Raw genomic sequence first — 25,985 nt, 5'->3', positions numbered from 1 at the left:
TTTTCGTAGTTTAAAAAGAGTATATTTAGCTATAGGTTTTTGTTTTTGTTTTGCATTGTCATTTATTCTGGTTGGTGTTCAAGCTTCCTGTATCTGTGGTTTTGTGTCTGATATTAAATTGAGGAAATTCTCAATAATTATACATTGTTTCAAATATTTCTTGTGTTCTTGTTTCTCTTTCTTCTTCTGGTATTTGCATTATGGGTATATCATACCTTTTGTAGTTTTCCTGTGATTCCTGGATATTCTGTTTTTCTCTTTTCAGTCTTTTTCTGTTTGCATTCCTATTTTGGAAGTCTCTATTGAGATATGCTTACACTCAAAGATTCTTTCCTCAGCCACTTCAGGTTTACTAGTGAGCCCATCAAAGGCATTTTTCATATCTATATAGTGTTTTTGATCGCTAGCTTTAACAAAACTTCTCAAAATTCCCATCTCTCTATTTACATTATGTATCTGTGCTTATATGCTGTCTACCTTGTCCATTAGCACCTTTAGTTAATTACAGCAGTTTTAAATTCCTGATTCAATAATTACAACGTCAATGAAATACCTGAGACTGGTTCTGATAGTCACTCTGTGTCTTCAGATTGTGTTGTTTGTTGTTCAGTGTGTCTTATAATTCTTTCTCCTGATAGCCATGCACAATGTACCTGCTAAGAGAAACAGCTTTAAATAGACCTTTATTAATATTTTGATATGGTACGAGGAAAGGGAAAGGATTTTATAATCCTATGATTATGTCTCAGTTGCTCAGTAAGCCTATGCCTCTGCACTGTGAACTTCACATGTGCTTCTCTGTCATCTCCTGTCCTTCCTCGTTAGGAAGAATATGACTAGCATGAGCTACAGTTGGGTATTTCTTAGAGTTGGTGGTAGCTGGGAATTTTCCTTCCCCCAGGTTAGTTAGGTTCTAATAAAACCCAAGCAAGTTAGGTTCTGGTTAGCTAGTTTATTCTGATAACAGATTTAAGTGTAACAGAATCCTCTGGGGGTATTTCCAAATGGTTCCTTTCTCCCACTTCTGGATGGAGACATGAGGGGATTTTTCTCACATATATTTACTATAAAAACCAAATAGAGCTTCAGGAGGTAAAACCCACAAAAGTAGGGACTGTGTGAGCAGATGGCAAGGTCCCCCTGAGTGTTTGCCTCTTAGAATTATCCACATTGCCATTCCAGCAATTCATTAATTACAGTTCAGGTTTTCCTACCCCAGCATTGATTCCCTTGGAAGGTTGAGCTCATGAGTTTTCACTTTGATAAGCAGTGATTCTCTGTTTTCACTTGTTGGTCCCTCCATGTTAGGGGGTAGCAGTTTGTCCCATGACGTTGCTTCTCTATGGATCTAAAAAGAGTTGTTATTTCTTTCTTTCTTTTTTTTTTTTAAGATTTTAACTTGTTCCTAGGGTAAAGTGAATGCTGGAGAAGAAATCAAAAATCTTAATCACAATTTTATAAATGAAATATATCTATATTTATGTATGATTATCCTTTAATTGTAGAAACATTGGTTTGATCTAACAGCAAATGAATAAGCTTAAAATTTTAGTATTCCAAAATCATAAGTTTTATCCCCAATCTAGTTAATTGAAAAAGCCTAATTTGTTTTCTTTATCCCTTGGTACCCTGCCAAGATATGCAGTAGCCACTTGAAGAAGCATTGCATGGCGGTCTCCCCTACCCTAGGTATAGTGGAAGGTACAAACCAGGAATTATTCTTTAGTTTAATTTTATTTCTAGCCTAGGGTTTAGTACTATGATATGCTTCATAATAATCTTAGATGAAAATGGTTGTGGTGTCAATGACTAATATAAAAAATAAGGGACATACTTTAAAAATCCTAATGTGAAGTTCTTTGTTAGTTTTCCTCAGACCATTCCAAACCGAGTTAATGACTACTGACTCATGTTTTTACCTAAGTGAAATATAGCCTAGCATTTAGGGATCGGCAACTCCTGTTTGTTTTGTTTGCTTGCTTCTTTCTTTCTTCTTTTCTTCCTTTTTTTCTTCCTTTCTTTTTTTCTTCTGCCTTCCTTCCTTCCTGCCTTCCTTCCTTCCTTCCTTCCTTCCTTTCCTCCTTCCCTCTCTCCCTCCCACTTTCCTTTCTTTTCTTTACTTTTCTTTTCGTGGTAGGGTTGCATGTTGTACAATAAGACATATTAGTCATATTATGACCATATGCCAGTAAGACATATTAGTTACTATTACTATCATTTTGCTTAACAAAAATTGATTTGTTGTGAAAGTACAAGTGCTTTCCACCTTATAGTCAGATACTGCATTGAGGGTTATTAGTTTTGAACCACTTAAAGGCAATGTTATAATTGGTAGGTAGTACAGTCAAATGAAGTATTCTCTCCATCACATGACCAAACTAATGCACATAGCCACTGTTTAAATGGTTTCAACATGGAAGAATTTGAAAATAATTGGGAACTCATCTCTGATGCTTTATATCTACTTTACCCTGGAGTCCAATTTTTTTTTTTTTTTTTTTTTTGAGACGGAGTTTCACTCTTGTTACCCAGGCTGGAGTGCAATGGCGCGATCTCGGCTCACCGCAACCTCCGCCTCCTGGGTTCAGGCAATTCTCCTGCCTCAGCCTTCTGAGTAGCTGGGATTACAGGCACACGCCACCATGCCCAGCTAATGTTTTGTATTTTTAGTAGAGACGGGGTTTCACCATGTTGACCATGGATGGTCTCGATCTCTTGATCTCGTGATCCACCCGCCTCGGCCTCCCAAAGTGCTGGGATTACAGCCTGGAGTCCAATTTTAACCTCAGATTACTTTCCCACAAAGACTTTACCCTTCCAAACTAAACTAGATAAATTATTCCTAGACTGTTGAATTTCATGGACCAAAAAATCTTCTAAAAACATGAAAATATATGGGCTAATATAAGATTAATAATTTTTTTAACAAAGTAAGACAATTTTTGAAAAATCAATTTTATCCTCATTATTTCATAAAAGGGGACTATCTTTTAATGGCCAAACTCTATCAACATGTCCATTTTGAAACAATCAGAAGTGGCGTGAGGTACAGGTTCAGATGATATGAATCTAGTTATTTGGAGCTACCACTGTACTATATTACTACACTACACTATATTAAGAAGAAATAGTTATTCCTATACATTTTGAATATTTTACTGCATTTTTTGTGTTTGTACAGGTTGTTTTTGGATTATGGTACGTTAAAATGGAAAGGAAAGTTAGAGAGTAAGGTGAAGACAAAGGGAAAATACACAGGAAAGTGAACTATGGAAGTGTTTAACATTTTTCATAGCTATTAGCTAAAGAAGATGTTTATGGTACCTATTTATATTTTGAATATATTTCTTCCTCAGGCCACTGAGAGACTAAGTAATAATTGATAATTTTTAAGATGTTAAGAATTCTAAAGTCATACATTATTGCTGAGGACAAATACTGAATTGATATGCTGTCTTTTCAATATTTGCTTTCCAATTTCTGTTGAATATTATATTAATACTTAAGTCTGCAGTAGCATATCTTCTATTTTATGGGGAGTTTGATTTAGTTAGCATAATAAAAACACTCAGCAGTGATAAGATTCATGAAGACTATATCTAAGATATACTCAAAACTATAAAGACATGTTTAATAGAAGATGCCTTAAAGCAATTTCTGAACTCAAAAATCTTAATTTATTAAGCATTAGTATTGGGTCCTAAGTTTTATTTTGTCCTTGAGTTTAGTTATATCATTGTTAAACTGAATGCATATAAAAATAAAGGCTTGAGAAAACCCAAACTCTAGAATTTGTTTCATGTGAGCAGATCACTGCTCAGATAAATAAATTAAAACATGTTTTAAAATTAATAACTAAGAATTATGCATGCATTTTTAAAACGATGTCATTGTTTAATTAATTCACCTTTTATTCTTAAGAGCAAAGACCATCTTGTTTCCTTTCTTATACATTTTATTTTTAAAAATTTATTCATTCAGGCCAGGCGCGGTGGCTCAAGCCTGTAATCCCAGCACTTTGGGAGGCCGAGGCGGGTGGATCACGAGGTCGAGAGATCGAGACCATCCTGGTCAACATGGTGAAACCCCGTCTCTACTAAAAATACAAAAAATTAGCTGGGCATGGTGGCACGTGCCTGTAATCCCAGCTACTCAGGAGGCTGAGGCAGGGGAATTGCCTGAGCCCAGGAGGCAGAGGTTGCGGTGAGCCGAGGTCGTGCCATTGCACTCCAGCCTGGGTAACAAGAGCGAAACTCCGTCTCAAAAAAAAAAAAAAAAAAAAAAAAAAATTATTCATTCATTATTTAATTGATAGATGTTTAAATTGATTCATTTATTCATTGTTCTAAAAAATACATATTGAGCACCTGTTTATGCTTGGTATTTACTTTCGTTAAGGAAATTATCATGCATAAGATGTGATTCTTGGAATCAGTTACTCACTGTCAAAAGACAAGCATATGAGCAAATTCAGAAATTATGAAAAGAACCATGATCAAGAATAGGACTGAATTTGCAGCAACATTAAGAGAAAAGACCTGAGTTCTAACACTGTGCTTGGAACACAGAGAATTCTCAGGTCTTCACTGAAAGCTTAGATACAAGCTAAGTAATTTGAAAGAAGAGACGAAACATCAGACACAATCATTATTTAGCTTTTCGGTAGGTTGGAGATTGTAAATTTCAATGTTATTAAAATCTTATTGCTTTATTCTCAGGGGAAAATAGTGACAGGTCCTATATAGATGATTTCTGTAATTCTTTTTCAACCTTGAGAATTTATGACTCTAATATCGACTTTGGTGTGAATATTAAATAAAATATAAAATAATGCTTTAGGTTTTCAACATAGATAAGAAAGCAGTATGTTACAGAATTTACTCACAGTTGACATAAGTCATGTGTTGATGTTCACCAAATACTGGAGTGGTTTGTTAAGTAGAGGTATCAAAATCTTACCCTCTGAAAGTCTTAAAATCTAAGCAAATCTCCATTTATTGTACATAATAAAGGTATGAACATATGTGGATGCATTTTTCCATGGTGGGAATAAAGTCATTTTGGCATGACTGCATGCCTTACATCTTCTCTCACTTCATCCATAATTCCAACTATAGAAACCCAGATACCAATAGCTATTGAAACGAATGTTGTTGGATTGCATGAAGACTGGACATTTGACCAAATCATATGGGGCAGATGAGACCCTGAGCCAGTTAGCCATGGAGTTGGCTCTGATAGTTGGCATGACATCCACCAGTAGATGCAGGCAAGCTAAGATTATGAGGAAACAATAAGCAGAGGAAGTTCTCTGTGGATAATAGAATTCAATAGATATGTATAAGTAAGCAGAGGCAAGAGACCAAACAGCCCTACAATAAAAAAGTCAGTGAGGAGCTACCTGAGACCTTCATGCCTTCTCAGCCCTACTTCCATAAGACACAGCTGAATTCTGTTTCCATCCATTGCATGCTTTTCAAGGACTCATATCTATTTGGTGTGTGTACTTGTGGGTGTGTGTATGTGTTTATGTTCGTATTTGTGTATGTGAGAAAGAGAGACTTAAAGCAATTGAAACCAAAAGAACTGCTATTCTGAAATGCCAGTTCAGTTTTGGTGAAGATTTTTCCTGCTATGGTCATATTCAGATATTTCCTGGTTTTGAAAACAGCCTATGCCCTTCCTTACAAAATCTTGCCATGTGTGCTGGGTGTCAAGAAAGGATACTGGTGACCACAGGAGAATCTTTCTAGTCAGTGTTATTTCCAAGGTCTGGATAAATCAGAAACAGCAGTATTTGCTTTGTTAAAATTAAAGTGAAATTACTGCTTACTTGAAAAGCAAAGGATATTTAGCATTCTATATCCTCATTAAACATAAGAAGGCCTTACCCCTTCTTTATTATTTGGGGCAAAGTTTAATGTATCTACATTCACAAAACTCAGTAAAAATGTGGCATGTTGAGCTGAAATACCAGGACCAATTGGGAAGTCCTTGGTCTCTGAAAACAGTACAGCTGAGTTAAAATGTGACTTCTTGTCATACTTTTTGCATGATATCTGGCATATAATGTTCCCGGGTAACAGTTTTCTCGTTTGGTAAATGCAGTTTTCAACTTATTAAAATTATCATGAGAAATGTGTCATAAAATTTTTAGGGCAAGTTCTGGAACCAGGGTTTTGATTCAAATCCTAGCTCCTCTACTTATTAGCTGTGTAACCCTAGGCAACATATGCAGTGTATGTGATGACTTTGTACTTTAGCTCATGCATCTGCAAGACCGAAACAAGAATGCTACCTACTTCGTAAGCTGTCATGGGAAGTAAATATCATTGAACATATACAGCACTTGATACAAAGCCCAGTAGTGCTGGCACATAGTAGAAACTCAAACAAATGTTTGCAGTAAGTGTTTACAATCATAAAGTGCTTTGTAAAATTCTACAGCACTATACATGAGTAATCTGGTTTAAAGAAAAGTTTCTTGAGACACAAAATGATATATTTTGAGTTAATCCTCAAAGTGCTTACAATTGATAAATTGCTAATGGCTTAGTCTGTAATTTGTATCTCCTTCTATAAAGACCAGGTAAGTAAAACTGGTAGAGAAACATGCTCTCCTGTGGGACTGAGCAGGTATATGAAAAAACTTTTATCATCATCCCCAGACTTTCGGGTTAGGAAAAATGCATGTATTTCTAGGGATTTTAACTTGGCACCTTCCACCGACACTAAATTTACTCTGAAAAGAGGAAGAGTAAAAAGTGTCTGTTCTTTTTTGTGAAGTGTCTGTTCTTTTTTGTGCTGGCAGAGGTAGTCAGGTATGGTTCTCTTTGACACTCTCAAGTTTTCTTAAGTTCTTTTTTCTTTTCCAAGCAGATAAGAAATAAGATAATTGATGAGCCTTTCTGGTTCCATACACTTGGGTATTTCTAAAATAAGTATGAAACATAGGAAATAAAGTGTATTTTAAAATATCATTTGAAAGAGAAAGGCAGAAATTTCTAGTTTCTTTTTTCAATCTTGCATTTTATTCTATATAAATCTATGGTTTTGCAGTGCTAAAACAGGTATTTTATATGACTTTGTAATTATATTGAGAATATTCTATAAAACCTGCATTTGTGTTTCATATATCTTCTGTCTTATTAGTGAGGGAGATTGTGTCTAAAATGTTAGAGATGGAAGATCTCAATAAGTTGTGAATTTTCTTTCTATCCCCTTTTCCCTAGAAATTTATCTGTGTCACACTGACAGATGGGACAATATTTAATAATCTATTTCAATGATCATTTATCTGCAGCTTACCATTTTCCTTTTGTAACTTCAGGGGATTCCTTTCACTAAATTTTTCCTAAGAAAGCAGATTTTTAAAAACATTCCCTTTAAATTTTGTCATGCTAAATATAAACATCAGACCAGAAGCAAATACAAAAAAAAAAAAAAAAAAAAAGCATCTTCTAAGAGATTGTTAGAAACGTTAATTTCAGGCACACCAGTCCTAAGGAGTCAGAGTCTGTACTCTAAAAATGTATCTACATAATTCCTATGCTTATTACAATCTCAGAAGTGTCATGTTAAAACATTAGAATTTCATGTTGTTCAAACTTTCAAGATGTATCTTGAAATAACAGACTAACTTACAATCAATGGCTTTAAATAATACAAATATATCATCTTACTGTACTGGAGGTCACAAGTCTAAAACATTTCTCAGTGGTCTAAAATCAACATGTTGGTGGGGATACATTTATCCTGGAAACTCTTGAGAATTATTTTCTTGCCTTTTCCACATTGTAGAGACTGCTGCTATGCCTTGGCTCATGGCTCTTGTCTATCCACAAAGCTGGCGGTACAGCATCTTCAAATCTATCTCTCTGATTCTGACCCTCTTGCTTTCTTCTTTCACTTTTAATGACCCTTGTAATCACTAGATAATCCAGAATACTCTCCCTTGTCAAAGTCAGCTGCTCAGCCACCCTAATTTCATTTGCAACCTTATTTCCCCCTTGTCATGTAAGATAACACACTTAAACATTCTGAGGAGTAAGGCTTGGGCATCATGAGGGTGCCATTATTCTGCCTACCACAAAAGGGATCTGTGACTTAATAAATGTAGATAATGTTGATTAGACCTAATTAAGATTGTGTCTTTTTGGCAGTGCTTCTCAAAATGTTTAATATATTAAAGATGTATTATGAAGCATCAACGGTAAGATATACTGTGGGATGTTCCCCTAATGTGTTTGATCATAGTACCCTTTATTAAGATCTCCCATAAGAGGCGAACTCATTTGGAATATGTGGACCAGAGAAACTTACATTTATTCTTTCCATTCTTTCCAAGGATTCATCAACAATGGAGCCCTAGGCTTTGAGAATTAGGACTAAGTTTTTATCATTGGACCTAATATTAAGTAACTTTAATTTTAGGCAGATCAGATTACTCTTCTATTTCAGTTCTGCTTGATTTATTAGGAAACCTACGTTCACATCTTTAGTCTACTGCTTGCTAGTTACATGACCTCCATTTTAATCTCTCTAACATTAGTTTCGATGTTCTGAGTTATAGGGAATGGTGAAGACCGTGGGTCTAGAGTCAGACAGTCTAGGTTAGAATGCTGATACTGGACACTTCCTAGCTGCATGACTCAGTGAGAAAGGTATTTAACCTCTGTGCTTGGGTTTTCTCATCCTAAAAATGAAGGCAAGAGTAGTTTCAACTCATAAACATTTCTGTGAATTTAAATTAGATAATGAATGTAAAATAGCTGATGCAAAACCTGACACACCCTAAATGCTCACTAAAATTTTGATGAGGTTCCTGTTATTATTATGATTAAGACTAACTACAAGCATCAAAGTTTTGTGCAAACAAATAAATAGTATAAAAAGATAAGGCCTCTCATGGGAATGCTGATTTAATGGATATGAAAAACTGCTTTTGAAATAGACTCTAAACAGTTGAAATAATAGATTTTCTGTTCACTGCAAAGCAAGGAGAAAGATTTGGAGAGGAATTTGACTGGATAGAAGAGGAGTTTAATTTAAAGACTTTGGAGGCATTATTTAGTAGAAAATGCTTTTATCAAGAATATAATTTCAGAAAAATCACTACACAATTATTACCTACTTGAGCCAAATCATTGAAAAAAATTTTTAAAGTTCTACACATGGATTTTACAGGCAGTTAAAAAATTCACAAAGAAGAATTATTGACATGCATAAAACACTTAAGCAGGTCTTTAAAAAGAAAATACATGGGGTTTCTGGCATGATATTTTATTTTAAAATTCTAATAAATCCAATTTTATTTGAAAGCTGATTCAAACAACATATAAATCAAACTAATTCAGAAGATTAGGTGTTTTAATTAAAAGTGCCATCCATAACTTTACAAAGTCACAGTTCAAATATAACTCGAATGGCAGTGTCAATATCTTTACCAAGAGAGAAAAACGTCATCAAGAATCTTAATTTGCCTCTACTGTAACCTAATAACTCAATTAAATTGTGATAGAAAAATAAGCTTTGAAGGAAATTGAGAGAAACACACTAAGTTTTCAGATTTAGTTAGCTAAGTAGAAATGACAATACTCAATGACAGATACATGCATAGTTACAACATGCTGATTACCAAAGTACCAGAGTGTTTGGCTTCAGGAGTTAGGAGTGTGTGGTGTGTGCATGCTCACTAGTGTGTGTGTGTGTGTGTGTGTGTGTGTGTGTGTGTGTGTGTTTGTATGTTTAGATGAGCTTTCTTGGATCTGCACACTAGTACAGTCAATACTAACAATCAAGATAAATAGATCAATTCAAAACGTCAACAGAATATCAGATAATTAATAGTATAAAATATGTCATCTGCTTTGAATGGAAGGATCTATTAATAGTTTAGGAATTCTAGACAGGATGAATTATAAGTTCATCTTGCCTCTTTATCGCAATGTAGATTTAATCAACATTCAATAGAGCACTGTGTGAGAAACTTAAGGCTAAATTTTCATTCTCTGACTCAGGTTTACTCCAAGCCGTGGCTGCTATTTATCCTGAGGGAGTTATATATTTTTGTTTTATTATTAAACCTAGTTTTGAAATTAGACTTAATTTATCTACTGGTTGGTCTTGGACAAATCACTTTTCACTTTCCTATGTCCATTTATAAAACAAAACTATTGTTTACTTAGGGTCATACTATGAACTAAAATCATTTTATAACAACTCTCTTCTCCATATTACAAAATTATTTTCAATAATTATGAAATTAAACATTTTGGAGTTCTCTGAGTCCATTTACCTATATAATATAATGCTTATTAAGCGATAAGCAATAAAAATGATGCTAATTTGAAGCTTATGCATACATCACTACAACTTAATAGTCACTGCAGCAGAAGTTTAGAATTTATGTTAGAAATGAGCAAAGTTTGACCAGCAGGTTGCATTTGTCCATCTGCTTATCATTGTAAATTTAGTTTTTTTGAAATGATCATTTGCTTCTGTGTTGTCAAGGGCAGTTGCCTGATTTGGGCTGCAACAGATTTCAGTAGCTGCGAAAGAGACATACAGCCTGCAAACTCTCAAATATTCACTATCTGGCACTTTACAGAAAAAGTTTGCTGACTCCTAACTTAGAACAAAAAAAGATTTTTAGAAGAATAGTATTCTTCCCCTGACGTTGTTTAGAATTGTTATTATATGATTAAGATAAAAGGCAGATGGATTTTAGTTGTTTCTTTTGAAAACCCTCTAACGAGAGTGAACCTCTTATTGCCTGATCATTCCAATCACCCCCATCCCCGTGTGTCTCCAATCAAACCTGTAGTGTTACTGTCTGTTTTATTGAATGAAGATCATACATGACAAATAGGACCTAGTACATATTAAACTTCCCATAAATATTATTAGTGTGCCTTCTCTTCTAAGAGCCCTAAATTATAAAGGGTGATTGTCCAAAAACATACAGGATATAGAGGAACTCCAGACTGGGGATAAAATGTTGTATGTTACAGTGTGCACATACTCTCAACATCCATATAAACTCCACTATTCCCTGAGGGCCAGGCCAGACTGTGTGCATTCTAGGAGGTCCCTACCTTCCAAAGAGCTGTTTGCTCTCTTGGTTGCACTATGATGCCAATTGTCTATTGATAAGTCTGCTCTAACCTTGGTCTAAGAGGAAAAGAAAGTTCTCGGTTCTTTATGGCTTTCCACCCTTCTACTTATTATATTTATTTATGAATGTTTTTCCTTCTAATTTATCTCTTAATTTCTGAAGCCCAAGGTGATTTTAGTGTGGATGGATAGAGCTTTTGGAGCTCAAGTTCATGGGGCATCACTGGCAGATAATATGGGCTCAGTCTACACACCGCATAGAAATATAGCAAATCACTTTAAATCTGATGACTATGTGCATTCCTTTGATGTCTTTAATTTAGAGCATTGTCAAATAGGTAGCAACCCAGCTATGATTCTGGTCTCTAATTAAGATATTTGAATGAGAAGAAACCTGTACTTTCCCCTTGTGGGAAGGAAATTTGCTAGAGCTAGCTTAATGCTCAAAACTCGTAATCATAAAGATGATTGCTTAGTGTAACCTAAATTAAAATCCATATTTATTGTTACAAGATTACATGTTTTTCTTAATATTTTTCATTAAACATTTAACATACGGGTTTGAGTAATTACATTTCAAAATGTAATTTGGTGTTTGTCGGGCCAATTGGTAAACCTGAGGTTCATGTAATTTCTGACTTGTTATACTCTGAAGAGAAATTATATGATATCTACAAACATTCACCGCTCATGTTCTTTTCTTGTGGGCTTTTGCTTTGATGCTAATGTGAAATGCTATTTATCATGAGCAAATGATTTGTAGATTCAGCTGCTTCAAAAGCACTGGTTTCATCTTTATGCATAGAACATAGCCTTCTCATTAATTTTTATTTCATTTACTAAATTTCAGTAACCCTTTGAATATGCGATAACAGAGGTGAAAATAGTCTCATCCTCTCTTATTCTTTCTTTTTGAATTCTTTTTGTGACCCCAAACATAAAACCTTAAAAACTGGTCATGTTTTATTCAATCACTGTGTCTCTTTCTAGAATTTAAGGATATTTGCATGCATGTCTCTCTCTTCTTCTCTTCTTTCAAGACTGTCAAAAATGGTTGATCAAATTTATATTGAGGTCATTAAAGATATGATTTTATTTCTCTTTTGAGTATACTCTGTTTTTGAGAATGAAAAATCTTTCCTTTATATTATCAAAACACAGTAACATTGAATATGCCACAAAAGACAAATATATTTGTAAATCCATGACAAAAAAAATGTTACATTGGTTTAATATGAACAGTTAGCATCATCTTAAATAGGACTTTGGCTTTATCAGGCACTGTTTTGGGTGATTTACTTTGTTTTCTGATTCCTGGACAGAAAAATTGCTCCCCTTCCAAACTAGCATGGTTGATACTATAGATAAATAAAGCTATTTTCGGAATAATTCTGCCAGTAAGCTCACATCTATTTTTCAAATAAGTATACTAAAATCATCTGGAGATATTTAGTGCAGAAAAAATCTTTCATGCTCTCACATGTGACCTAAGAACCTAAGTATTGGATTCTTAAGCTTGGTAGCCCATTTTGTGGCTTGACTTCTATTGGAATTTTCTGAAGAAAACAGAAAGACAATGAGCAAGACTTCAAGAGAAGGCCAATAAGTTGGAAGATGGAGAAATCTGCTTCAAATGTCTTTTTCTATCTCATATGCTTAGAAAACTCAATGAACTCTTAGCCCCCTACTGTTAACAACTCAATCGATCTTCTGGGACTTGGGAAGCATTTACTCAAAGCCATCTGCTTTGATCACAGAGATGAAGACTGTGATGTTAACTAGCATCTTTGTTTACCTGTTATGCTTAAGAAGCATATCTGAATGTTTCAAAAAGTCTTAATTTAAAATTCTTAAATATTTCACTCCTCAGTAAGAAGGGGAATAATTTTCTCTGGGCTTTCTGAAAAATGGTGAGAACGATACATTTTTTAAGCCACTAAAAGCTGGATTTATTTGTTTCCACTTATTTGGTTTGGGACATACATACTGATAAATAGCAAGGTTTACTTAACAATAATAAATCTCAATTTTTTTAAAAAAAAATGCTCTTATTCATACATGTACTGTTTCAAGTCTTAAGAGAGGTAATAGTTTGCTGTGGGACTGATATTATCTTAGCAGAGACACTAAAGGTAAGAGGAAAAAGAGATGCAGCTAAAGATGCTGAAACCCCCCCCCCACACACACACACACAATTCTTAAAGCTAAATCTATCCTTTAGCATGCAGAGGTCCCTAATTCGATGAAGACTAATCATATTTTACAGCTCTAATTTTGATATTGAATATGGCAAGCTGTTATCCAAATTGATAGTATGATCATGACAGTAATGTTTTTATATTTCTTCACACAGTTAGATTCTGTGTATTTAAACATTACATTTACTATGTGTAACAAGCCTAGAGATCTGAATATATGTTAAGACCATTCCTATTGACAGAACTGAGACTGAATCCTTCTCCTTTAAGGATATACAAAGGGAGGTGTATTTGTTTGTCAGGATGACTTGAGGTAAAATATCTGGCACGGATTTGCCAAATGAAAAGATACTATTACAAAAGAGTTAATTTTTTTTTTTTTTTTTTTTTTTTTTTTTTTTTTTTTTTTACCATTTAGATGATTTCAATAGCCTAGAAGAACACATGGGAGTTACCAGCTTTCTGTTTATTCTGTTTTATTGGCTCATTGATAGGAATGTGATGCAGCAAAGAGTGAGGGGTAGGGAGTGAAGGAAATCCTATCAGAATTTATAAGAACTGCTAGGAACACAGCACTAGGCTAAGGGTCAAGTTTCTCAATTTTTGCCCTGGTCCTGCCCTTAGGTATGTAACATTGAACAAATCTACGTTCCAAGCTCCAGTAAAGTGGACCCATACCCCCACTTCTCTCCATCTCTGGTATTACGTGGCTGTGTTCAAATAAGAATGCAGACATCAAAAATGCTTTGGAACCAATAAAAGCAGTTATTACTAGGGAGAGATATGACTTTAGTTAAGGAAGCAATGAAAAATGATGCAAGTACTTATTAAATGATTAATGGAAAGTGGTAGTACATAATTTTTAAAACTACCATAGTATAGTGCTATAAGAAATGTACACACAGATTACTAGAAATTTCACAAAGATCTGATAGTATCCTGAGAACCACTGTCTTAGAAGTGTGATGAAATAGAGTATGTATATCCTTGCTCTAAACTCCCACTGATTTGAAGTTCTCTGGATGGATCCCACATGAACAACGTATCCCATGATCCCCTACTTTTCATGACTTAAAATGAATGATAAAAATGCCTGTTTCTTTTTCTTCACACACATCTGGTGAGACTGAATAAATGAAAACAGTCATTTGTAAATAGCTGCCCTGTTTTAACCTCATGAATTGACCTCCTCTTTATTGTCCAGGGATACATAGTGGGACATTCCTAGAGAGAACCTGCTTGGAGACCAGTGACAATTGATTCTGACTGCCAAGGCTGTTCGAGCCACAGGGAAAACCAGTGAGTGTAAAAAAATAAACCAATTTTTAGTTCTTGTTCAGGGAAAGAAACAGCTTGCTTTCCACAGACTTCCTGCATTGGAGCACAAACTTGATTAACCCATTCTTGACCTGCCAAGATAGCAGCTGTTGAAAAGAATGTGATGTTTCTTATTGGGATTTTGTTTGTCTCCTAAGCTCAGATCATTTGCAGAGGCTCTTATAGTCTTGGAAGAGAATTAAAAAGAAAAATTGTCTTATTGGTATATATCCCTGTGGGAGTGAGATGTTTGTATTTTATGTTAATTTATATATCCCCCTCACAGCAATTAAAAGAGTGCTTGAAATATGAAAGTTGCCTAATGATATTTTAAATGAATACACGAATCTAAAAATGGCAAATAAAGTAACTCACAAAGTGTCATCACAAAGTAAAAGAGTATGACATAAGAAATCAATAAAACTTAATTGCAGCCTCAGCTCTGTTTCTCAGTTCCCTTTTGGGAACAATGTACCATCTGTAAAATGGAAGGGCTCTTCTAAGTGTTCTTTTAGTTCTTAGATTCTAAGGTTAAGTCAGCTCGCATACATATCGCTGTGTCCAAGATTTCTTTAAACTTCAACATGTCCCAAAGTATAATGCAAATGTTTCTCAGGCAAAATACTGCCTGAGACAAAAGCATAAAATTCCTGAACACATTTTATAGAGACTTGCTGTCCAACATTTCTTGGCTGAAAGATATGATGGATTCACTTCTCATTAGCATGTGCAGATAGCATATGTGTTCTGCTCAGAATGAGAGGTGTGGTCTTCGCTGGCAGGGAACAGAGAATTTCTTGTCTAAGTGTTCCGTTTCCTGTGGTTTGTCTTAGGAAGTCTTGTGTACTTCCACCCCAACCCCACCCTCATAACCTCTGCTCGTTATTATACTTTACTGAAACTATGCTTATCTCTCCATGCTCCCCAGAATGCTTTCTACATTCTGGCTGCCGAATAGTTTCTTGTGGTGTTCATCTGTCTTTGCTTTCTGCCTTTATTTCATCTCTCTCCCTTGGCAATCCAGAAGGGGTATGGATGTGTCAATGATCATGCACAGAGTTAGAGGCTAAGAAAGATCAAGAACCCTGAACTGTCCACTCTCAGGCTTTCAGTAAGTATGCCTGTATCACCAAAATCTTTGTCCACCTCTCCCCAACCCCAGGTGCTGTTTCCAGTTTCCTTGTGGCTATTTAAACTGTTCCATTCTGCCTCCCCCTCTCACCTAACAGTCTTGTCCACAAATTAATGCAGGTGCTGGTCACACCATCTTCCCAGCATCCTCACTGCAGGAGTGATTCCTTTGGACTCTAGCTTTGTAATTTTCTTGCATTTTTTTTTAATACTCAGGAATTTTCTCTTCTACACTAAGCTTGGAATGTTTGGGAGCAAAGATCATTTAGAACTATGTTCAGTTGGAAATAAGGCAAACCAACTGCTGCAAGCTGACTCAAAAAGGTGTTCCATTTTCTCCTCTATCAGGAAGTAGGTGGGTGCTAACAGTTATTTATTCTGCTCAATGATACAGGACATCAGGGACTCTAGTTCTCTTTTTCTGGTTTACCAGTTTTAAGGAGTTGATTTTCATCATTTTGCTGTGGCCTAGTGGTGCCAAGAGGACAGTAATAGTGCAGACATCGTAATATATACAAGGTTAGCTGAAAAGTCATGCCAGTTTTTCTCTCTCTATTTCACCAGGAAAGTAAAACTTTTCCCAGATCTGATTCCTGAAAATTTCTTCCTGTTTTGTGGGTCACGTGATTAATTTTACTTGAAAAGAGGCTGGGAAACTGGGAAACTTACTTGATCCCTTTTGACTGTGATTAGTGGTGAGCTGTTATATGTGTCTGGTTACCTCACCCCCCTTAAACCAAGAATCTATCAGCAAAGATGGGAGGGAAAATGGAAGTGATATGGATTGACTGTGTCCCCATCCAAATCTCCTTTTGAATTGTAGCGCCCACGATTCTCACATGTTGTGGGAAGGGACCCGGTGGGAGATAATTGAATCATGGGGGCAGTTTCCCTCATACTGTTCTCATGGTGGTGAGTAAGTCTCAGGAAATCTGATGGTTTTATAAGGAGAAACCCATTTTGCTTGGTTCTCAATTTTTCTCTCGTGTGCTGCCATGTAAGATGTGCCTTTTGCCTTCTGCCATGATTGTGAGGCCTCCCCAGCCATGTGGAACCGTGAGTCCATTAAAGTTATTTTTCTTTATAAATTACCCAGTCTTGGGTATGTTTATGTCAGCAGCATAAACACACACTGATACAAGAGGGTTGGACAATCTTATTCATGATGTCCTTGGCCTTTCAGAAGTGACCCCTCTTTCCCCTCCATTAAGCAGCCTTCCTTTCACAGGCATGAAACCTCCCATCTGAAATTGAATTTCTTGTATGAAACCTTGATGATTCTTCTAACAAGGCATGTTATATGCATCTCTGTCTCCTTTCATAATATGTATCATCTTCTCTTAATCGGTGGCATAGGTGAGAGCGGATCACTATCTTGTCATTTAACTTAAAGTATTGAAAGATGAAAACCTTGGTACTACTCTGCCATTCAATTTGTGATTTGAGGTGTTACTTAACTTCAGAATGCCTCTGTTTTCTCCTGACTCATAAGGCGGTATAATCGTTGAATGTGTTAATAGACAAGAAGTACTTAGACTAGCATCACCACGTAGATAGAACTCATAAGACACAGTCCTTCAACTATGATTAATACTATCTCTGTTAATCTCTTTGGATCTCTGTTTCTCCATGTGTAATGGGGAATTGGATGAGGGTATTCTAAGGCTTCTTCTACTGCTTACATGTATTACTTCTTTGAAAAAAAATTGAGCTTTTATTATAATAGAGTCTCAATAAATACTTGTTAAACTGAATTGGCATATCTAAATAATAGACAGAATCATCAATATAATTGTACTGTGTATCAGCTCTCTCTGGACTGATTTCCAGGCTTTAAATTGCTTTTAAAGCCTGTTGTTTCTGCTTATTAGATTGAAAAGCATTCGTAATCATTTGGGAGAGAAAAGTATTTTATTGGAAAGCATCTGTGGTCTGATTTCTGAGAGTCCTCTTGTTGTTAAAGATTGCTAGCTACCATTCATAGACAGAAAACTGACCAGTTTTCAGCTCTGAATCAAGAAGCAGATTGATTTCTGGGACTCTGAAATTCTTTTCATTACTTCAGTGGCTTGTATGTATCTCTCATGTGTGTTTCACTCTCAAGCCTTTGACAGGGGACATTCTCAGACAAAGCCGAGGTGCTATGAATGGAGTTGTCCTGTCTGTCATGGCTCTTCAATTGCCGCATTTACAATGAAACTTTCCAGTTCTCCCTACATGTTTGCTCCCCACAGAAGTGTGAATTAATTTGTCAGTTGCAATACCAACTGGCACCATCAAATTCTGATTAGTTTTTCCATGTGTCAGAGGAGAATGTAGTGTGCTGAATTATCACCATTACTGAGAAATAAGCTAACTGATATTCAAATACGAGGTATGTGTGTGTCTGTGTGCAGTGCACAGTTCCATATTTTACGGGTAGGTACTTGGGACCATCATTATTATCTCACAGTGACACACTTGTGACACACTGATACAGCGTCAGTGTTTATGTTGAAGTCATCTACTTACAATATACGTGAATTTTTAAACCTGCCACATTCTTTTATGGATCTGAGGCAAATAAGGGATGGATTGTCTTTCCAGCAGGTACAATTCAAGCCTTCCAAGAACCGTTGATCAAAACAGCATGTTTATTTCTCTTTCTCTGCTTTCCAATTTTCTTTTGTTTTTACATTTTAGTTTTATGAACAGGTTTATTCCCATTACCATGTTAATAGCCAATCTCTCTCGTCTGTTGAGGTGTTTAATTTTGCTCACCTGCAGGCAATTGCATATAAAAGGGGATGAGCATCTCAATTCTGCAATCATGAAACTCCACGCATCCGTTCCCCCAGTGTACACCGGATGAGCCCTCAATCCATGTGTGCAGACTGCCCCTCTACTAGACATGTTGCCAAATGGAGTTTGCTCCAATTTGCTTAATCACTCGGCTGTAATTGAATCCTGATGGGAAGCTGGGTTTCCATCCAAAATTATACCCCTTCTCTTGCTGAGAAGGTGGTAAAGTAGCCGTTTCTTCTCCCCAGGAGTGCCAGAACAGTTTGCAGGTGGTTTCATCCTTCCATCGTCCATGATGCTTTTCAGACTTGGAGGAATCATGACTTTGCGACTGTAGTTGCCATTGCCCAGGGATATGTCTGTTGCTGGCTCTCTGCACCCCTGTAAGCTTTATAATAAAGCATGATGATCCACCCTTCCCTTCCTTTTCCCTATGCTACCTTTCTAAGAGCTCCCTAAAAAAATGTTTGGCTAGACTATCAATGTACAAATTCTACTTCCACCTGAGTAGGCTATAACTAATATGGAGACACCCAGGTGAATATGTCTCCAAATCTGACCACCTGCAGCAGTTTTAGCTAGTGCAGCGTGGGTCCTAAGCTAACAGCGTCAGCATCACCTGGGAACCTGTTTGAACCAAATTCACAAGCTTTATGCTAACTGACTGAGTAAGAATCTCAAGAAGTGGGGGTCCGGAAATGTGCTTCACAAGCTCTTCTGTAAGTGTGAATTCAGACTTTTTTTGTTTCATGGTTTGTTTTTATTGTGGAGTGTAAGAGTTATTTGTACATTCTGGATACATTCTTTTATCAAACATATACTGTTAACAAAATCTCTGGCTTGTGCTTTCATTTTCTCAATGCTGTTTTTCACGGAACAAAAGGTTTAAATTTTCAAAAAATTCAATTTACCGTTTTTTTCTTTATAAATTGTGCTTTGATATCATATTCACAAACTCATTGCCAAACCGAAAGTCACATTGATTTTCCCTTTGTTTTATTCTAAAAGTTTTCTAGCTTTATATTTAACTCTTGGGTCTCTTATCCATTTAGGTTTGATTTCTGTATAAGATATAAGGCAAGTCTTATTCTTTCTGCTAAGAAAATCCAATTATTTCAGCATCATTTGTTGAAAAGACTGTCCTTTTTCCTTTGATTGCCTTTGCACGTTACCCAACAATCAGTTGACTATATTTGTGTTGGTATACTTCTGAGCCTCTATTTTCTTCTATTGATTCAACTATCTATAATTTTTACCAATGTTACACTGCTTGATTCCTGCAGCTTGAAAGTAAGTCTTAAACTTAGGTGGTGTGATTCTCCAATTTTGTTGTTTTTCAGAATTGTTTTGGCTTTTCTATTCCTTTACCTTTCCATATAAATGTTAAATTAGATGTTGAAATCTATAAAAATAAAAGAAAAAAATTTGCTGAGAGTTTGATATAGATAGCATTAAATCTATGGATAGACTTGAGAAGAATTTATTCACATTTGTTAAAAGCCTTTTAGCCATGATTTACACAGTTTTCAGGATACAGACCTTGCACGTATTTATTACCTAAGCAAGACTGTTTTTTTCGGTGATACTATTAAATGGCATTGTGTTCCAATGTAAAATTCCAATAGTTCCTTGCTCATATATGATTGACTATTGTATTTTGAGTTCACATCCTGCAACCTTGTTGCAGTTATTCTAGGAGAATAAGTGGCACTTAACAATAATAAGGCATTTATTCTAGGAGATTTTTTGATAGTTTTTATTTCTTGGGGGAGGGGGTAGATTTCTATGTCCTATGTACATAGAACTGATTTTACTTTTTCCTTTGAAACATATATAGAGTTTTTTCTTCCCCCCTCTCCCCACCCCATACCCCATTTTGGCAAGGGCTTCTGGTACAATATTGAACAGGATAGGGCAGTTTGCCTTGTGGTCTCTTACCATTAAATGTGACACTAGCTGTAGGCTTTTTGTAGTTACCTATTAGGCTAAAAAAATTACCTTCTAATTCTAGTTTACAGAGTTTATGAGAGAAAGAAGAGAGAGAGAGAGTTTTCTTAAATACTTTATATGTATGTATTAAGGTGCTCATGTTTTTTCTTATTTAGTCTGACAGTGTATAAATAATAATGATTTATTTTTCAAATAATAAATTAGCCTTTTGTTCTTTGACTAAAATCCACTCAATTGTGATGTATTTTTTAAAAAATATATTGCTAGATTTGTTCTGTTAACATATTTTTAAGAATATGTGCAAATATGTTCCAAGTAATATTGTCTTTTTTAAATTTTTGTTTGATAGTATCTTTTCCTGGTTTAGATATTAGGTAATGTTGACCTCATAAAATCAGTTATATACTCTCTTCTTCCATTTTCTGAAAGAGATTTCTGAATGGGATTATGTTTTAATCACTTACAGAATTCATCAGTGAAACCATCTGAGCCTGAATCTTTATTTTCTGAAAGATTTTTAAACTATGAAATTCACATTTTTAATGTATATAGCACTATTCAGATTATGCCTTCAGTTTTGGTACTTTGCATCTTTCAAGGAATTCTTTCATATCATTTACATAGCTGAACATACTGATACAGGTTATTCCTAATATCCTCATATTGTGTTTTGATATCCATGAGATCATCAGGGTTACCCTTCTTTCATTCCTAAATAGGGTTATAGGGTCATTTGTTAGTTCTCCCTTTGTGTCTCAGTCCGCATTTCATATTTACATTTTCAAAAAACAGAAGTTTTCGTTGTTGTTGTTTGTCTTTTTCTTTTCTTTCTTTCTTTCTTTTTTTTTTTTTTTTTTTAGAGCTGGGATCTTGCCATGTTGCCCAGACTGGGATCTTGCCATGTTGCCCAGACTCTTGGGTTTAAGTGATCCTGCCACCTCACTCTCTTGAATAGTGGAACTGTAGGTTTTCATAACTATGCTATGCTAAAATGCAGCTTTGACTTTGTTTTTCTCTATTTCTGTTTTCAGACTCATTGATTTTTTGCTTTACCTTTTATTATGTCCTTTCTGCTTTTATTTTTTTGGTATTTACTCAGTTATTTTCTCTTACTTAAAGTGAAAGTTTAGGTTGCTGATTTTAGATGTTTCTTCTTTTCTTTGTGTTAGCTGTAAGTTACAGATTTTGATATATTGTACTTTCATTTATATTTAGCTCAAAATATTTTTAAATTTACTTTGACACTTCCTCTTTGACCTATGGGTAATTTACCTTGACACTTCCTCTTTGACCTATGGTAGTGTATTGTTTAATTTCCTAGCATTTGGAGATTTTCCTGTTGTTTTTATGTTATTGATTTCTACCCTGATTCTGTTATAGTCTGAGAAAATACATTATTTTTATGGTTAAAAATTGTTATTTGTATGGGTCAAAATATGGTCTGCCTTAATAAATGTTGAATTTGTTCTTGAAAAGAATATGTGCTCTTCTGTTGTGTGGGTTGTCAATTAGGTCGAGATGATTGATAGTGTTGTTTGATGTCTATATTTTAAAGCAGGACACACAGGTGATTTCATGCATGCTGTAAGTTGAGAGCCACTTAGAGTGAGCTAACACTGGTTGGTATTCTAGTGTAATGGAAGCTCAATTTTATATTCGATTTTATATTTGTCTATGTTTGTGGAAGCCTTGAAGCTCCCACCCAGTTGTCCATGTTCTGAGTGTGAGCTTGTTGATTACAAATATCTCCCAAACACATTACAGGTTTTTTTTACCTGTCTCTGCCCCTGGGTCTTGTGCTCCTTGGATGGTTGTTGGGATTTTTCTACAAATACTTCCTCTACCCTTTTCATCAACACTGGCTTTTCTCTAAGTGTGTTTTATAAAATAATACTAAGCATGAAGCGGGGAAGTAAGATGTATATACAATACTTGGTAAACTGATGTGTATTTCTCCATCTTGAAATTCATAAAGTCAATTAATATTATAATAGCTCTGACAAGTTTGGAATTAACACATTTCTGTTCCTCCCTTTCCCTAACATAAAATCGGCTAAATACTTCATAAAATTTTTAAGAAGACTAAATGAGATGACATCTGTAAAACACTTAATGTTGACTTGGGCACATAGTATGTTGTCAATAAGAGTTTGTTATTATGTTCTTGGTTTTTGTTTTATTCCATTTATTCCACTGGAGTTGATCTTTAAAAATAGAGATGGGTATAAAGATAACAAATATTTCTGGCAATGCAAACACCACAAAAGTCACAGAGATAAACAGAGATACTTGTTCTAGTTTCTTTATTGTAGTTTATTTTTGTAGTGTTAATAAAGGCTATTGTTTTCATTAAAAAAAATCTTAAACCCACTCACTTTTTTTTCCTACCTAAACCTGCCTCTGAATTCATACCATTGGTATTGCTGGGAATAATTAGACATTTGTAAGTGTTCTCTGAAGAGAATGATGTGCAATGCCATGGAATGTGCATTTAGTATGTTGTTCATAATTGGGACTCAGCATGATGTCTTATGCCTTCCTCACTCAGCAACAGCATCAGGGCAGTACTGTGCATCTAGAATTCAAAATCTCTTCCTCATCTACCTTCCTTAGCTCCTTTGACATCTCTGTGGGAACATTATTGACACTATGTTTTCTTTTCTTAAACAGGTGGACTCTGCATTGCCCAGTCCGTGAGAATCCCCCAAGAACGCAAAGACAGGACCATTGACTTTGATAGAATTATCAAACAGCTCCTGGACACCCCCAACTCCAGGGCCGTCGTGATTTTTGCCAACGACGAGGATATAAAGTAAGAATAACTAGTGAAATTTGTTAATATGCATGTTGCAACTTTAGGAGAGAGAAAGATTAGGCTGCTGGCTGGGAAGGGAAAAGATAGTGTAAGATCAAAGCTGTAATTACATAGTGGCAAAGTGTGTGATTGCCCTCTACCCCAACACATATAGCCATAGTCAACCATGTAAGTAGTAGTATGTTATGGTCATTTATTTTCCCTCTGTTAGCAAAATAAATGTATTTAATTATTTGTAAAAAAAACAGGAAAAAAAAAACAAAACCTCTAGAACTTTTAAAGGGTGCTTTTATTTAAATCGTTTTCAAATATATTAATAACACACTTTTATCCAGAGGATGGTTCTCTTAATATAAAAGAAAAATGTCTTACAATTCTGGTTTTATTGCTAGTGCCTTAATTTCAGTATGCTCAAATCAAAAACTTGTCATACCTCTACATTCTCCAATCCACTTTTTATTTTTTATTTTCAGAACTTGATCATTCTTGGGCTAAAAAATCTGCTTGTTATCTTGACTTTCCTTTTTTTTTCTGGTTCCTTGCATTGTTGGTGAAGCCACACAGAAGCAAGCTTTGACATGTTTCCACAATGTAAATGTCTCCTGCTTTATTTTCTGACCACTACCAACCTGGTCCAGAGTCCTTATTTTTAGAATTTTTAGGATATTTATTTTTATATATTTTTTTATTTTTAGAATAAACAGTAAATAAACGTGATTACAAAATTTAAAATAAACATATAATCTCCATCTTGTCCCATAGCTAAGTTCTCTGAGGTACAATAACCAATTAAAAGTTTCTTGTGTATCCTTGTAGAGGTGTTCCATATATATGCTAAAGGGATGTGTGGCTTGTATTTACACAAATAGTAGTAGAATATTATGTGTATTCCTGTTCGGCGCTTTGCTTATCATTTCATATGACAACCACTGAGTATCACTACCTATATATCTACTCAGTCTTTTCAATAGACAGGCAGAATTTCATTTTACATAAGTACTATAATTTATCTAACTGCTCACTTATTAATTGACATTTAATTTGGATTCCAGACTATTGAAATTATAAATAATGCTGCAATTTCCTTTTGCATAAATATGTATATAAATATAAATAGAAAATGTTAACCTACAATGTATTATACAATACATAAATTTGTAATAATGTGATATAAACATATAGCATGCAAATATACTATATATCATATTTATAAAATTTCTATTTAAAAATTCCTAGACAAAGATATGTCTCTTCTTAAAAATATATAAATATTGTCTCCCAGAGAAGTCATGCCAATTTACACTTCCATTGGTGCAAAAGAGCTATTTGTGTGTGTTTTAAATCTTTGTCTATCTTATAGTTCAAAATAATATATCATTGACTTTGAAGGTGAATATCTTTTATCAAGGGTAAAGTTTAATGACTTGAGCCCTTAAATTACTGCTTGGATTTTTGCAGTGTCTTTACCACCAGTGTCTCAAACCTGTCTCTCACCCTGCTTTGTGTATATGAGACACTGCCCCTGAATCCATTCATCTCCCAGTATAAAATTGATCACTGGTGTGGTGGCAGGGCTGTTAAATGGAAAGAGTTTTGAATTTGTAACTGAGGGTTATTTGCTACTTAGATAATGGGCACTGTCTGACCTTGGGCAAGTTCCTCCCACTGCCTTCCGGGTTCTTTGGCCCTCAAGTCTCTACCAATAAAATGACCACCCTTTCGAGTTCATTTTCTGGTGATCTGGCTGTGTTACTTTCTAGTCGTATTCTATTCCAAATTCCCTCACATTTTTGCCTACTGCAAACACAGTGCTGTGACATAATCTCCCTCTCAGGTCTGCATGCATTCTTTTCTCCTTCCCTGGCCCACTTTTCCTTTCCTGCTTCATCACCTCAACGCTATCTCTAGTGCCAACCCGAGGGAAGATTTTTCTAATCAACATCACTTTGGAAAATTCTTCATCCTCAGTTTCATTGTTTATGTCAACAGTGTTGTTTTTATTGTTGGATTGTTTAATTCATGGATGCATTCTTCACTAGTCTGTAAACATTAGGGCAGAAATGAAACCGCTTTCAACTTGCTTCTATATTCTCAATAACTATCCCAGTGCTCAGGACATAGTAGAAGCTCAATAAATGGTGTTGAATAAGTGAATGAAATTCCTAACCTAATGCTTCATATTTAATAATAAGCTTCTTTTTCTGAACTTCATAGTGATTTAACATGTGGTCTCATTTTTACAATTTACATTCATGCAATTCTCCATCCAAAATGCATAACTCTGACCTTCCGATTTGTTCTGATTACTTCTCCATCATGGTCTTTGCTCATAATGTTTTTTTCTCTCCGTATCTATCTATCTAAGTTATGTCTTTTCTTCAAGGTCTATTTCAAGCATTCCCTTCTCCAGTTGTGAAGAACTGATTCTGATTGTGATCATCCCTTAAATGTATCATTTCTATCCTTACAAAATTCTCTTAGGGCATTTTCCCTCACTTTGTATTTTAGGTAACTGTAGATTTTTGTTTTTTCATTTTACTCTTTCTGTTCCAGTACTTTAAAAAAAATTCTGCTAATACCATTCTTTTTCATCTCATTAGTGTTTTTAATGCCTATTTTACACTTTTTCTAAATATATAATGCATTAGTAAGATTTGGCTTCATGTTTATTTTTAAAT

The 25,985-nt window shown here is 35.1% G+C and overlaps 1 protein-coding gene across 4 annotated transcripts in view; it reads left to right on the top strand.

The window, feature by feature from the left end:
• GRM7 (glutamate metabotropic receptor 7) overlaps positions 1-25,985 on the top strand; it is an 872,629-nt gene that overhangs the window by 393,019 nt on the left and 453,625 nt on the right. For all 4 annotated transcript variants that reach the window (XM_074404859.1, XM_010337852.2, XM_074404860.1 and 1 more), the window contains exon 3: positions 23,163-23,304. In XM_074404859.1, coding sequence (XP_074260960.1) covers positions 23,163-23,304 — 142 coding nt within the window. The remainder of the gene's footprint in view (positions 1-23,162; positions 23,305-25,985) is intronic.

The sequence above is a fragment of the Saimiri boliviensis genome, chromosome 8 (assembly GCF_048565385.1).
Source record: "Saimiri boliviensis isolate mSaiBol1 chromosome 8, mSaiBol1.pri, whole genome shotgun sequence".
In the NCBI taxonomy this organism is placed as follows: Eukaryota; Metazoa; Chordata; class Mammalia; order Primates; family Cebidae; genus Saimiri; species Saimiri boliviensis.
This window is presented reverse-complemented; position numbering and strand designations above follow the sequence as displayed.